The sequence below is a fragment of the Sus scrofa genome, chromosome 6 (genome assembly GCF_000003025.6).
Source record: "Sus scrofa isolate TJ Tabasco breed Duroc chromosome 6, Sscrofa11.1, whole genome shotgun sequence".
Classification (NCBI taxonomy): Eukaryota; Metazoa; Chordata; class Mammalia; order Artiodactyla; family Suidae; genus Sus; species Sus scrofa.
Window position 1 is genome coordinate 109,074,775 of NC_010448.4, and position 13,686 is coordinate 109,088,460.

At 41.7% G+C, this 13,686-nt stretch overlaps 1 protein-coding gene across 7 annotated transcripts in view; it reads right to left on the reverse strand.

Moving 5' to 3' along the window:
• Window positions 1–13,686, reverse strand: part of OSBPL1A (oxysterol binding protein like 1A) — a 244,221-nt gene that overhangs the window by 77,045 nt on the left and 153,490 nt on the right. For 6 of the 7 annotated variants that reach the window (XM_013999263.2, XM_003356382.4, XM_021096189.1 and 3 more), the window contains one exon: window positions 7,662–7,824. The exons of the other annotated variant lie outside the window; for it this stretch is intronic. In XM_013999263.2, the coding sequence (XP_013854717.2) occupies window positions 7,662–7,824 (163 nt within the window). The remainder of the gene's footprint in view (window positions 1–7,661; window positions 7,825–13,686) is intronic. 7 annotated transcript variants of the gene reach the window in all.

The following is a 13,686-nucleotide window of genomic DNA, read 5'->3' on the forward strand; positions in this document are numbered from 1 at the left end:
AGAGCTATGGTGTAGGTTGCAGACATGGCTCAGATCCCACGTTGCTGTGGCTCTGGCATAGGCTGGTGGCTACAGCTGTGATTAGATCCCTAGACTGGGAACCTCCATATGCTGTGGGAGCAGCTCTAGAAAAGGCAAAAAGACCAAAAAAAAAAAAAAAGGAGAGAGAGAGAGAGAAAGGGCTAAGAATACAGAGGTATTCTTGGGCAAGACCTTCAAGTCTTAGGCAGGTACTGACAGAAAAGGCCCAGATAAGAAATGCTCAAAACTAAACTGCAGGCAAGGACACGGGCTTGGGAACATAAAAACCAGTGCACAGAGCCTCTTATAAATGGCCACAGTGCCCTCCTCCCAACCCCTTTGATGGCCTTGGTCTAATCCTAAGGGAACCGTCAGCAGAGGTACCATCACTTCTCTCAGCTACTTCCAGTCATACTCATTGCATTAAACTTTATTTCCCATGGGTCATAACTTCCTCTCCTCCAGACAAAACCGAAGTTGTCTTATTACCACTTTCTGTTCTAAAAGCTCTGATTTAAAAAGACATGAGCACCTACCCCTGCAACTGCTGAGAAATGCTAAAACTGGCTTCAATTTCGTGACATAACTTTCTACTGGTTTTGCCAATCTACACTATTGGATTGTATGCATTATTCATGTGCATTTTGACCAAAATAGCATTAAGAGGAAAACCTAGCGAGAAAGTCTTTCTTGAGCAACTGATCTCAACATGTTTCTAAAAAGGAAAATGAACAGACAGTAAGAAAAACAATACCTTTTCAAGTTTCAAAATTCAAAAAGCAGGAATTTTTGTGAAACTGCTCCCCTTCAGACCAAGACTAAAGAATAACGACCATGAAGATATTTAACTGGTAATAAATGATGCAAAAACAATGCCTTAGAAAATTCCTAGAGATTCATAAAGTCAAGCACCTTTCCTTTCTCGCCCCTGGCTACTCTTTCATTTCCCCCCTCTTCGAGCACGTCTCATAGTTAGTTCTACCTTGATCATAAAGGCCTGGAGAACAAATTTTGTCTTTTAATAACATCTCCTCCCAGCTCACTCCCCTGACCCCCACTCCCTACCCCCCAACCAAGCATCCAAAGGGGTGTATGCAGACTGATGTAATCAGCAAGCCTTACTGATTCTTTCGTGCTCTTTACTGAATATCAATATATATTTATGGAGGATGGAAATGTCAACAACATTTGTTCAACAACCTGCATTCAACAAACATTTAGACAGCAACTCTGATGCTATGCTAAGGACCTCAGGGATATAAACAGATACAGTCTCTACCATCGTAAAGAGATAAGCACAAGACAATCAAAGGGCTATAAAAGAGGTGTAAACGGAAGCCGGCAAAAGAAGAAGAAATGATTAACTCTGCCTGGGGGAGTCAGGAAAGCCTACCTTGAAGAGGAGGTAATGTAGAGATATTTGAGAGCTTTGGTGGAAGTGGGCAGCATCAAGTACAGGGGAAATGGAAAGACAGAAACATGGCAGGAACATGTAGAAGGAACTGCTTTTTTCTCTCCCAAAGCGGTACCGTCTACATACTTCTGAATGTGATTTGCTAGCAGAATGGAATTTTCCCACAGAGCTAGTTAGCCTCTAGTTTCTCCTTACATCTTTTGCTTTAACACGCATGAATGTTCAGCCCTTTTCCCAGGAAGGGCTCACTTACAGGTAGGGGTACAGAAATTTCACTCATGAAGTGGCGAGGCAGGTTAAGGATTTGGCGTTAGCACTGCAATGCCTTGAGTCACCGCTGTGGCATGGGTTCAATCCCTGGTCTAGGAACTTCCACATGCCACAGGCGTAGCCAAAAAAAAAAAAAAAAATTTCACTCAGCATAACCATTTCATTCCTTAAATACACACACACACACACACACACACACACACAGAGACAAAATGCTTTGTTAGATTGAGGTTTCTTTTAATCACATTATACAATGGAATTCATCCAAACTGTAAGAAAGAATCTGCTTGCTTTATGGAGTTTTATGAAATATTAAGTCACTTGAACATACTGGAAAAAAAATAATCAAAAGATCCCATGGGGCTAGAAAAAATACACTACACTTTAAGCTTATATCAAGGTTTGCCTCACCCACTGTATTAGATTTTCATTGATCCTGCTTATTTGAAAATAAATTTAAAGAGAAAGCAGGAAGTCACACGAATTTAATTCTAAAGTAACACAGGTTGTAATCAACTTTTAAAAAGTAGATTAAGCATTTACTTAAAATAATTTAGAAATATTTTAGAATTCTTTTTTTTGCTTTTTAGGGCCACACCTATGGCATATGGAGGTTCCCAGGCTAGGGGTCCAATCGGAGCTGCAGCTGCCCGCCTACGCCACAGCCACACCAGATCTGAGCCACGTTTGTGACCTATACCACAGCTCACAGCAACACCAGATCCTTAACCCACTGATCGAGGCCAAGGATCGAACATGCAACCTCATGGTCCCTAGCTGGATTCATTTCCATTGCACCATAACAGGAACTCTGAAGAGAACTCTTCTTAAAAATCTTTTTTTCCCCACATCTTTTAAATACTAGAGTGGGCTTGATTTAATCTATTATTCTGATTCAGCAATAAAAAGAAGCTTTAAATGAAATATAGGTTTGTACACCTGTTCTTTCTCTCCTTTACCTCCGACCCAAGTGCCCACTCTGTGTTGTGACGGCCAGAGAAAGCCCAGTATGGTGAGAGCTCCAGGAGCGAAGGAACCAGGGACAGGGAGGGTGTGGGGCACGTCGAGAGCCTCAAAGGCCCATTAAAGAGTTTGGACTTTATTCCAGGGGCAGTGAAGAGCCACTGGAGGATGCTAGGCTGGGGGATGCGATGATCAGTGCGAGTGGTGTGTATGGCATGAACTGCAAGAAGGCAAGGCTGGAAGCACAGCAATCAGTTAAGGGGCTGGACAAGAGTGGGTGGAGCACAGGTGAAGACAATGACAACTGACACTGGTCAGCCCCTCAGTGTGCCAGACAATGTTCTCCATATTTTTTTTCCGTTTTGGCCAAGCCCTTGGTATGAGAAGTTCCTGGGCCAGAGATCAAACCAGCACCACGCAGACCCCATCCTGCCACAGAGACAATACCAGATCCTTAAGCCACTGTGCCACCAGAGAACTCCCAGACACTGTTTTAAATATAAATATCCTCCCACTAATCCTATAACCCAAATGCAGATGAATAAATAAGGCACAGAAAAGTGAAGTCATTTTCCAAAGGACCCAGGGACTGTAGGTCCATCATTTATCCACAGCCTTCCCACTGCAGCACCTGCATCTATACCCAGCACATTACAGTAACAGAATATAGGTGGATTCAGAAGATCCATTTGAATGGATGATGGGAGGGTAGGATGGACCAGCCTGGTTTGTGTTTCATGGAGATGGCACATGAATGCCACCAATTACTCCCAGGTTTCCAGCTTGAGGAGAGGCAAGAGATGCCACTGAGTAAAATGAAGCAAACCCCAGGAGGAAGAACCTAGGAGGAATATCAAGAAGCCATTTTTTATTGATCTGGCTGACAGCTGAGTATGTAAATCTCTCACAAGAGGTCAGAGCTGGGGCTATCAGTTTGGGGAGAGTGGTAGTCAGAGTAACGGCCCCTAAGCTGGCCGTCCTAACTTCTGGAAGCTGTGGATGTGCTACCTTACGTGGTACAAGGACTTTGCAGGTGTGACTGAGTTAAGCACCTTGAATGGGGAGGTTATCCTGGCCTGTCTGGTGCATCTACTGTGACGGCTAGGGGCCTTATAAAAGGGAGGGAGCAAAGTCAGGTTCAGGGAGAGAGCTTGGAAGATGTCATACCGATAGCTTTGAAGGTGGAGGATGGGGCCTTGTGCCAAGGAATGAAGGATGTCCCCAGAAGCTAGAGAAGCAAAAAGACAGAGCCTCACATAGAGCCTCCAAGAGGGAACACAGGCCTGTCCACACTGGCAGGATTCCCGACCTCCAGAACTAAGAGAATAAACCTGCATTATTTAAGCCCCTACATCTGTGGTCATTTGTTATGGCAAAGATAGGAAAGTATTACAGGAATTTTAAGTTAGTATTTAAGATAATGTAGTATTGAAGGAGATAGGTGAGGGAGATTAAGAGGCACAAAGCTCTCAAAGGTCGGCTGTGGCACAATGGGATGGGTGGTGTCCCTGGAGAGCTGGGACTCAGGTTAGATCTCCGGCAGGGCATAGTGGGTTAAGGATCCAATGTTGCAGCTGTGACGTAAACTGCAACTACCATTTGGATCTGATCCCTGGCCTGGGAACTCCATATGCCACAGGGTGGCCAAAAAAAAAAGAAAAAAAAAAAAAAAAAGATGCACATATTTCCAGCTGCCTACACTTACAGTGCTCATTTTTTAAATATACAGAAATATCACTAATCACTATATTTCAAAACAGGAACTAACATAGTATTTACAGGTCAGTTATACTTCAGAAACAAATAAACAGGCAAAACCTACAGAAAAAGATCAGATACATGGTCCGGAGGTGGAGGTTGGAGAAGGCTGAATGTATGTAGGCAGTTTCAAAAGGTACAAACTTCAGTTATAAGTACTAGGGATGCAACGTATAACATGGTAAATATAATTAACACTGCTACATGTTGTACATGAAAGCTGTTAAAAAATTAAATCCCAAGAGTTCTCTTCAAAGGAAAAAATTTTTCTATTCCTTTAATTTTATATCTATATAAGATGATGGCTCTTTGCTAAACTTCTTGTGGTCAACGTTTCATGATGTTTGAAGTTAAATCATTAGGCTTAAACTCTACAGTGCTCTATGTCAATTATTTCTCAGTGAAACTGGAAGAAGAAAATTTAAAAAGGAGAGAGTGTAGGAGTTCTCCTGTGGTGCTACGGGTTAAGGATCCAGCATTGTCACTGTGGCAGCTTGGGTTGCTGCTGTGGTATGGGTTTAATCCCTGGCCTGGGAATTTCCACACAGTGCCTAGGGCGTGGCAAAAAAAAAGAAAGAAAGAAAAAGAAAAAAGACAGAAAGAAAGAGTAGACGAATGAAGCAGTAACTAAATAAAAGTTCTGGAGACGGCATAAGGAGATGGGTACCAGAACTAATCAGGAGGAAATGCCCTTAATTAAGCGAGGGGGGGGGAACATTTCACCTTTTGTAAAAGAAGAGAAAGAGGAAGTGGGGGTGGAGGTTTATCTGTACACTGTAGGGAGATCAGGTCATTCCCAAATGGTGGCTATTATGAGCTCTGTGAATTATGTGGCTAGGTCACCAGCAGGGCAGGACTTCAACGCTGGGCATCTGCCTTGTAATTTTAATACAGTTCTACACTGTACCAAATGAGTCCAAGATTTATAGTAGGAAATGGGAGGAGTGGCCAAAGAATGGCTACTATGTTCAGGCAAATATAATAAATCCCAGGCAGGTTAGCCAGGGTAGGAACAAACTCATGGCACTGTCCCTCTCCTTTTCCCGACAGCCATGGTAGAACGGGCTGCTAACCAAGGCACCTGGACTCAGCCTCAGGATCCTTCTTCACACAGCAGTTCATAAAGCAGCAGGTGCTGCAAACCAATCTGAGCTGGCACTTGAGATACAATTCATTTGCCAACCCTGACCTAGAGACTACAATCTCCTTCTCCCGGAGGAGACGACCTTGGAACAAATGCTGAAATACCACTGAGAAGCAGAAAGATGACAGTAGCTGCTGAATGTCTATCAAGAAGGGAAGGACTAAGAAAACTCAGGTAAATCACATCACTGACTTTTACGTAAGCTTTAGAAAGAATGAGCTAGAGCTGTACTACTGATGGGAAAGATTTCCAAGATACATTGTTACATGGAAAAGCAGATCAACAACAATTATACAATTACTTACATTCATGATTTCTTAAAAATCCATATATACACACACGCATATAGATGCTAATGCTTTTAAAAAGGTCTGGAAGAGACTGTCAAACTGTTAATAAGAACCTGTGAGGAAGAGCATAATTAGGGTAAAGAATGAAAGGAAAACGACACTGGGTACTACATGTACTTTTATGTTGGTTATAATGAAAAGTTGTTTTGTTTTGTTTTTTAAAGAAAAAAACTAAATTTGTTTTCTTTTAAGGACAAAAAAGATGAGCAGCTGAAGGGTCTAGGGGTTCTTTTGTATTCAGACCTCTTTGCGCTGAATGCAGTAATCCCTCCAGCGACTTTGCTTTTGGGGTGCTGCAAACAGAAGGAATACAGGACAACATGACTGGACGTGGCACAGGGTGGATGTGAAGAAATGTCAGCAGCCTCAAGTGTCCTTCAGCCTCTCTCCACCTCCTTCAATCTGGTTCAACGCCTCCTTTACCCTGTCACTCACTCCTGTGCTTTCAGATGCAGTCTTCACTTTCTCTGCCCAGTTTGAAGCATTCTTTTTGCAAGCACCACATCTGACATCATCTTTATCATCTTTCCCCAATTGAGCTATTAAAACTAGCTTTTCCCCTTCTTTTGATCATGTCACACTTCTTACGGTAATGTTTCTATGCGCTGTTCTGTGTATTTTATGTAACGAATCTCTTCTCTACCAGCATCATTTCTTGTTCTCTATGATCACACCAGTCCAACTTCCTTAACCTCCTCTTCTTTAGCTCTCATTTCCACTGCCTCTCACTGTACTTCCTTTGATTTCCTATGATGCATCTGATGCTTCTCCTCCATACCCACTGAGGTTCTCTGCTTCCATGGTCATGTTTTGCAAGACCCAGTAATTTTATGTGTTCATCTGTTATACACGCACTTAATTTCCTCACATAAAAGAATTATTTTCCCTCTCATCTGTCTCGAACCATCCCCTCCATGCGTCCTTCCACAGCCTCACCCACATCGACCTCAAAAATTCTAAAAAAAATTCCTAAAAAGTCAAAACTTAGCAGGACCTTCTCTCAAAAAATCTCCCATTTCTCAAATACCTGTACGTCAGGCACTATCCCGAACACAACTGAAACATAAGAACTCTCTTAATCCTGACTCAACCCACTGAAAAGGGTACTATAATCATCCCTGTTTTAAATATGTGAAATCTGAGAACCAGAAAGGTCATGGAACTTGCCCAAGGTCACACAACTGACTGGTGTCAGAGGCAGCATTCTAATGCAGACAGTCTGGCTCTGGCGGCCCTGCTTGTTGCCAGGTTGCTACGCTGCTCTGTGGCATGTGTCTCTGAGGCCAAGCGGAGCACTTCCTCTGTTCCAGTTATGCACCATCTCACCTGTACTTCGGCACGTGGCATCCATACCATAACCAACTGGTTCTCATCTGCGCCCTTTCCTCTAAGACCTCTCCAAGGACAGAAACCATCCATCTTTTCATCCTTTAACATGTAATAGCACCTGGCACTAGGAGGTATTTAACAATCAAAAAAAAGGAATAAACCAAATTCATGGCACTCTGGCCCCAGCATGGCCTACACTGTCAACAAAGGCAGACACAGTGACGACTTTCATTCCAAACTTTCAGGCTCCTGCCTTAATGACATCACACAAAAAGCAGGTGGCTTGAGGAGCTGGCATGATACATTCCCATCTGTTAATTCCAGGGAACTGAAGGGGACATCCACCTAAGAAGACAGTTAGGTGGTCAACACTGAGTTACCAACACGGCAAATGGCAGGGTTCTAGAATTACCTGACAGTGCATCATAGAATTCCTCCTCGCTAAGGATGCTGAGAGGTGGGGAGCCTTTAACCAGAGACTGCTCTAACTCATGATGTTCAGTGGCTAGAGTCTCCAGCGCTTCTGACAAAATTTTGTTTTTTTCTTGCTCCTGTTCCAATTTAAAATTCCTCACCTAGAAAAGATATACAAAAGAAAAAAAAAAAACTTCAGAGTGACAGGAGATACAGACTTACTCAAAAGGATGTGAAAATTATTCGCTTTAGATCCAGTTCAGTTGCAACATCAGAAATGAAAACAGTCATGTTACGCACACATGAATGAATGAGCAAAATTACTAAGCTAATTCTGCCCTTCCCGTGGGGACTTTTCTCACAACAGCTCCAGCTAATGAAAATAGATTAAGAACTAGCAAACAAAATCAGCTCAGAGGATCAGGATCCTAGTAGAAGGGCATCAGCCCAAACTGAAAATCATATAAAATTTCTAAAAATAGAGAATATTTGGTTTACCACTAATCATGAAATTAAGAAACCAGTTTTAGAACAACATAAAGAATTAAAACCCTTGTAAATATTAAAATGCATACCACATCAAAACATAAGATATAATCCACAAGTTCACCACCAAAACAGCTGGCACATCAAATAAAGAGAAACAAGAGGCCCAGTAATGACACTTTAATTGCCATTTTTTCAATTCCATATTTTGATTTTGGTTTCATATTTTACCCTGAATTTAATGTACAAAAATAAATAAATAAATAAGATTTACAGAGAAGGCAAAGCCTTCATCCTTTGAAGATAATCTATTATTCTTCCTATCTAATTCTGGAGCATCTGAACCTTTGCAGTTAACTAAAACCTTTTAAAATTTAAGTAACCTGGAGTTCCCGTCGTGGCGCAGTGGTTAACGAATCCAACTAGGAACCATGAGGTTGCGGGTTCGGTCCCTGCCCTTGCTCAGTGGGTTAACGATCCGGCGTTGCCGTGAGCTGTGGTGTAGGTTGCAGACGCGGCTCGGATCCTGCGTTGCTGTGGCTCTGGTGTAGGCTGGTGGCTACAGCTCCGATTCAACCCCTAGCCTGGGAACCTCCATATGCCGCAGGAGCGGCCCAAGAAATAGCAAAAAGACAAAAAAATTTAAGTAACCTAATTCTCATATAAAGTAGCAGGTACTAGATTTGGTATGAACGGTTTTACCAACCTTTGTATTAAACTCTGTAATCTTGTTCAACTTCTAGAGCCCACATCGCACATTAGACAGGAGTCAGAAAAGCTAGGATCTGCTAACACCTCAGAAGTCTCCTGTTCCTCTTCCTCACCTAGAAAATTAGGGATCTACTGCCTTCTAGTACTCTAATCAAGTCTTCAACTCCACTGCTTCCATTTTTTTTGGAGACCTTAGAATCATAACCTATTTCTCAAATATAATCCCAACACATAAAGCAGATGTTTCAGGAAGGAGAACTGCCCGGGGTGATGCCAGGTCTGGACTGAAAGCCTCTTTAACTTTTCCCTTCAGGCTCTTCCCAGTTGGAAGGGCACTGGATGGGGTGCCCTCTGAAACCTCCTGCAGGTCAGGACATGTGCCCCGGGGTCCTGGAGCTGCCCAACTCTCTCGCCACTGCTCCAACTGCTCTGTTCTACCTGCCTCCCACTTCCTGGCATCCCTCTGAGCCTCCTCCCCATCCTCAAAGATGCAGCAGCTCCCTCCACCTTCTGACTCCATAGCCACATGTTAGGAACTATACTCCAAGAATATGACTTCAAGACAGTTCTACTAAAATGCTAAGTAAGTTCAACAACAAAAAGAGGGTTAAACCTTATCTTGGGAGTAGTTCCACCTTCGTATTTATTATCATTATAGGAGCAAGATTATTATTATTAAAACTGCGATAATGAAAGAAAAATAGCAATAAATGATAAGCAATAATCAGAGAAGACATGCAAACTGAAAAAAATTAAATACTTATACAGTTACAGTTTTTAAGGAATTGCAAAATACTTGCAAATATTCCTATAATCTAAATTTTATCACCAAGGATGAAATACTCTTATTTTGGCTGAAGTCACTGTCTTCCTGACAGGCTAGACAATTCATTTATCTATAAATAAGGACTACAAAATTCACCACAATGTTCAGAACAATCCGTTTTTGAATGGAAAAGATCAGCCCTGCTATAGATTCCAAAAACACCACTGCAGGAAGATCCAAATTCTTTCACCCCTGCTCTCCCTCTTTTTTTAGAGAAGCTTTATATTTCTAACTGTTCAAATACCAAAAAGCAAATGTGCTGCTGACACTATACTTTTCCATGTAAGAAACAACTGAATTATCCCTTCTGTTTAACAAGTACCTAAGTTTCAGTACCTGAATTCATCTAGCAGATTTCAGAAAAGTAGCAAATGACTGAGTCCCTCAAATATCAAGTTCCCACAACAAAATGGTATTCAAAATCCTTACCCTTTATCCATCTAACACAAGCATCACTTAGACAGCAAAATGTAAGCAGACACACAGATGAAGAGAACAAACTAGTGGTTACCAGTTTCGGGGGCGGAGGGTGATGGTGAAAAGTCAGGGGGAAGGGCAATATAGGGGCAGGGGGGTGGGGTCACAAACTACTGGGTTTAAGATGGGCTCAAGGATATACTGCACAACATGGGAATATAGCCAATATTTTGTAATAACTATAAACAGAAAGTAACCTTTAAAAATATAAAGAGTTTTTAAGTGAGATAAATAGATATTGAATGCACTGGAAAAACTGATAAATTATTTTGCATTAAAAATATCAAATAGGGGAGTTCCCATCGTGGCTCAGTGGTTAATGAATCTGACTAGGAACCATGAGGTTGCAGGTTCGATCCCTGGCTTTGCTCAGTGGGTTAAGGATCCAGCATTGCCGTGAGCTGTGGTATAGGTTGCAGATGCGGCTCGGATCTCGCATTGCTGTGGCTCTGGCGTAGGCTGGCGGCTACAGCTCCGATTGGACCCCTAGCCTGGGAACCTCCATATGCCGCGGGAGCGGCCCCAGAAAAGGCAAAAAGACAAATAAATAAATAAATACATAAATACATAAATAAATAGGCATCACACTTCATTTCCACCACCTTCACATCTATTTTCATATGTTCTTCAGAGACAGATGGAAAGGGGTAGGAGCAGGAGAAGAGGTTCTAACTACAGTTCCAGTTCTCACCCTGTTTTCACCTGTCAGTTGATCTGAGGGCATGTGTATTAGTTTCAAGCATAACAGGATCTTCTGAACCGAAGGTAGTATCTACTACCCTCCAACGGCAATATCCCCCATCACGTAGAGTAACATAGCTGAGAAAGTAGGTACAAACATCACAGAAACTGCACTAGTCAAGAGCTCTCTCATTGCTTTAAAGAAGCATCTAAGAACATACTTAAAAGCCACTGACAACTTTTGGTCAATTACATCAAGCAATGGGAACAGTCAACTGGAACAATCGAATTCCAAATCTGCTACAACCTCAGTATTTGAGAAACACTTAGGGGATGATATCCTGCATTGGGAAGTTAGTGCAGAACTACTTAACAAGTTATGCAGAGTCCAATTTCATCAACTCGTCATCTTACTTTTCAACTCTGTCTCTGAATTCTCATTGCTAACCTAGAAACTATGTTGCAACGGCAACAGTACTTTTCTGCACTCTGTCTCTGCAATTCCAGGCACAGTGCTTCATTTAGATGTGTATCAATACATGCACACTTGCTGATGGCTTCTTAAATCCCTAAATTTACCTACCCTAGTTATTATTAAAGGAACAAAGAACTTCCTCCACAAAATTAGTGAAGCCCAACATGTGTGTATAATTATATTAGAACATTTTAGCATAATGTGATATTTTATTTTTCAAATTCACAAATAAAATTTATACCCTTGGTCACTTTGCCACAACAAAAATCAACATATAACTAAATAAATGTATACATCAAACTTTTTATTAGAAAATTTTAAGAAAAAAAATTTAAGGACTTAACTACCACACACTTATCAGTTATACATTATTAACTATTATTAACAGACACATTGCTCCATGTCTTAAGTCCCTTAAGACTAATGTAAATTTAAACCTTTCCAGTAATCTTGAATCACTTCAAGATGACAATCTTGTATCTTACTACACTTCATGCTGGTGAGTGAAATTCACAATGAATACTTCCCAAGTGTTCTTCATATTGACAGTGAATGGATGCCAGCAAAAGAATTCAGAATTCTAGAGAGTCTTGTGCTAGCAGCATACAGACATTTTATCAGCTCTCTCATTCTATACAGCACCCTATTTTTTTTAACCTGTATTTCACAGAGGTCAAATCAGGCAGAGGTAATGATTAAATCTGGCAAAGACACACCACTGAGTGGGAGTAAATGGTTAGTATTCATAGAACACTGTATCCAATTATCCAATTACAGGTTAGGTGACATTCTGGCCTTGATGATCAACCTGGTAAAGCTCTTTCAACTGGCTATACTCTGGTGGCTCCAAGAGCATTAGTTTTTTTCCTTTCTTCTCTGTTACTGGATGCATGGCTATAAGAAAGAACATACTGACTTAAGACCAAGATACTGGATCTTGAATTCAAAAACATCTAATTTTACCTCTCAGATAAGGAATTACACTAACACATTTCTGTGCTTCGAGGACCAACCGCATGCCAACTTTTGCCTCTACTGCCACAGAGCTGTTGAAAAGTGGGTCTGGGAGTTCTTTATGGCACAGAACATTAAGGATCTGGTGGTGTCACTGCAGCGGCTCGGGTCACTGCTATGGCAGGGGTTGGATCTCCCTGGCAGGGATGTTTCCACATGGCTTGAGCAAGGCCAAAAAAAAAAAAAAAAAAAAAAAAAAACACACACCCCCAAAAAAACAAAAAGGGGGTCTGGTCCTTTACAGCTGGTTGGTGAGGGAGGGTCTGTGGGTCCTAGAAGACCCGCAGCACTAGTTTGCAAAGCGAGAGAGAGGGAGGATAGATAAACGCAAACAGACATTATTCCACGTTCACGGCCAGACTAAATCACACTCATGCCCCTAGAGTCCAGGAAAATTAGATTTGATCCCATGTCGCACACTAACTTAGTCAACCCAACACAAGGCAGCTGTTCCAGCATTCTCCCTTTCCTTATAGCACACTGTGGCTTGCTCCTGGCACCATTAAAAAAATGCCTATTTCTTCCTGGCACTGTCATCTTCCTCTGTCTGGCTGAAGCCAACAGAAAAGAAAACCCTGCCGGGAATTACCTCCATACCTCCCTGCCCTTCGCCTCTCTCTTGGGAATGAAGGTGAGGGTTTTACCTGCTTGTTGACTTACTGACATGCTCTGAGTAAAATGACCTCAATGGAGCTTGTTAAACTGCACTTTCTGCTAATAATCTGTTAAGTCAATTACTCCCAAATGTATCTTTAGACATTTTAAATCATGGAGCAATTGGGGATAACTGCATACTACTCCCATATCTAGGATAGAGCCCAAGAGTCACTTAAGAAATATTTGGTAAATAGGAGTTCCCGTCGTGGCTCAGTGGTTAACAAATCCGACTAGTACACATGAGGACGCAGGTTCGATCCCTGACCTCGCTCAGTGGGTTAATAAGGATCCAGATTGCCGTGAGCTGTGGTGTAGGTCGAAGACGAGGATCAGATCTGGCATTTCTGTGGTTCTGGCGAAGGCTGGCAGCTATAGCTCTGATTGGACCCCTAGCCTGGGAACCTCCATATGCCAAGGGTACGGCCCTAAAAAGTCAAAAACAAACAAACAACCTCCCATAAAAATAAAATTTATGGGAGGATAATCCTACATACAAATGACAATAAGACTAATTTGAGTTTTTACATTTCTCAAAAAATGAAGAAAAGAGAAATACATCTTCTGAAAAATACCATTCACTTCTAATATAAGCTACCAGCAGCAGATTCAATACACATGCGCTCCACTCCCTTGTTTAATGGTTCTGGCATTTAAAATAAGATCTCATAATAATTTTCCCTTTCAATTGCAAAACCG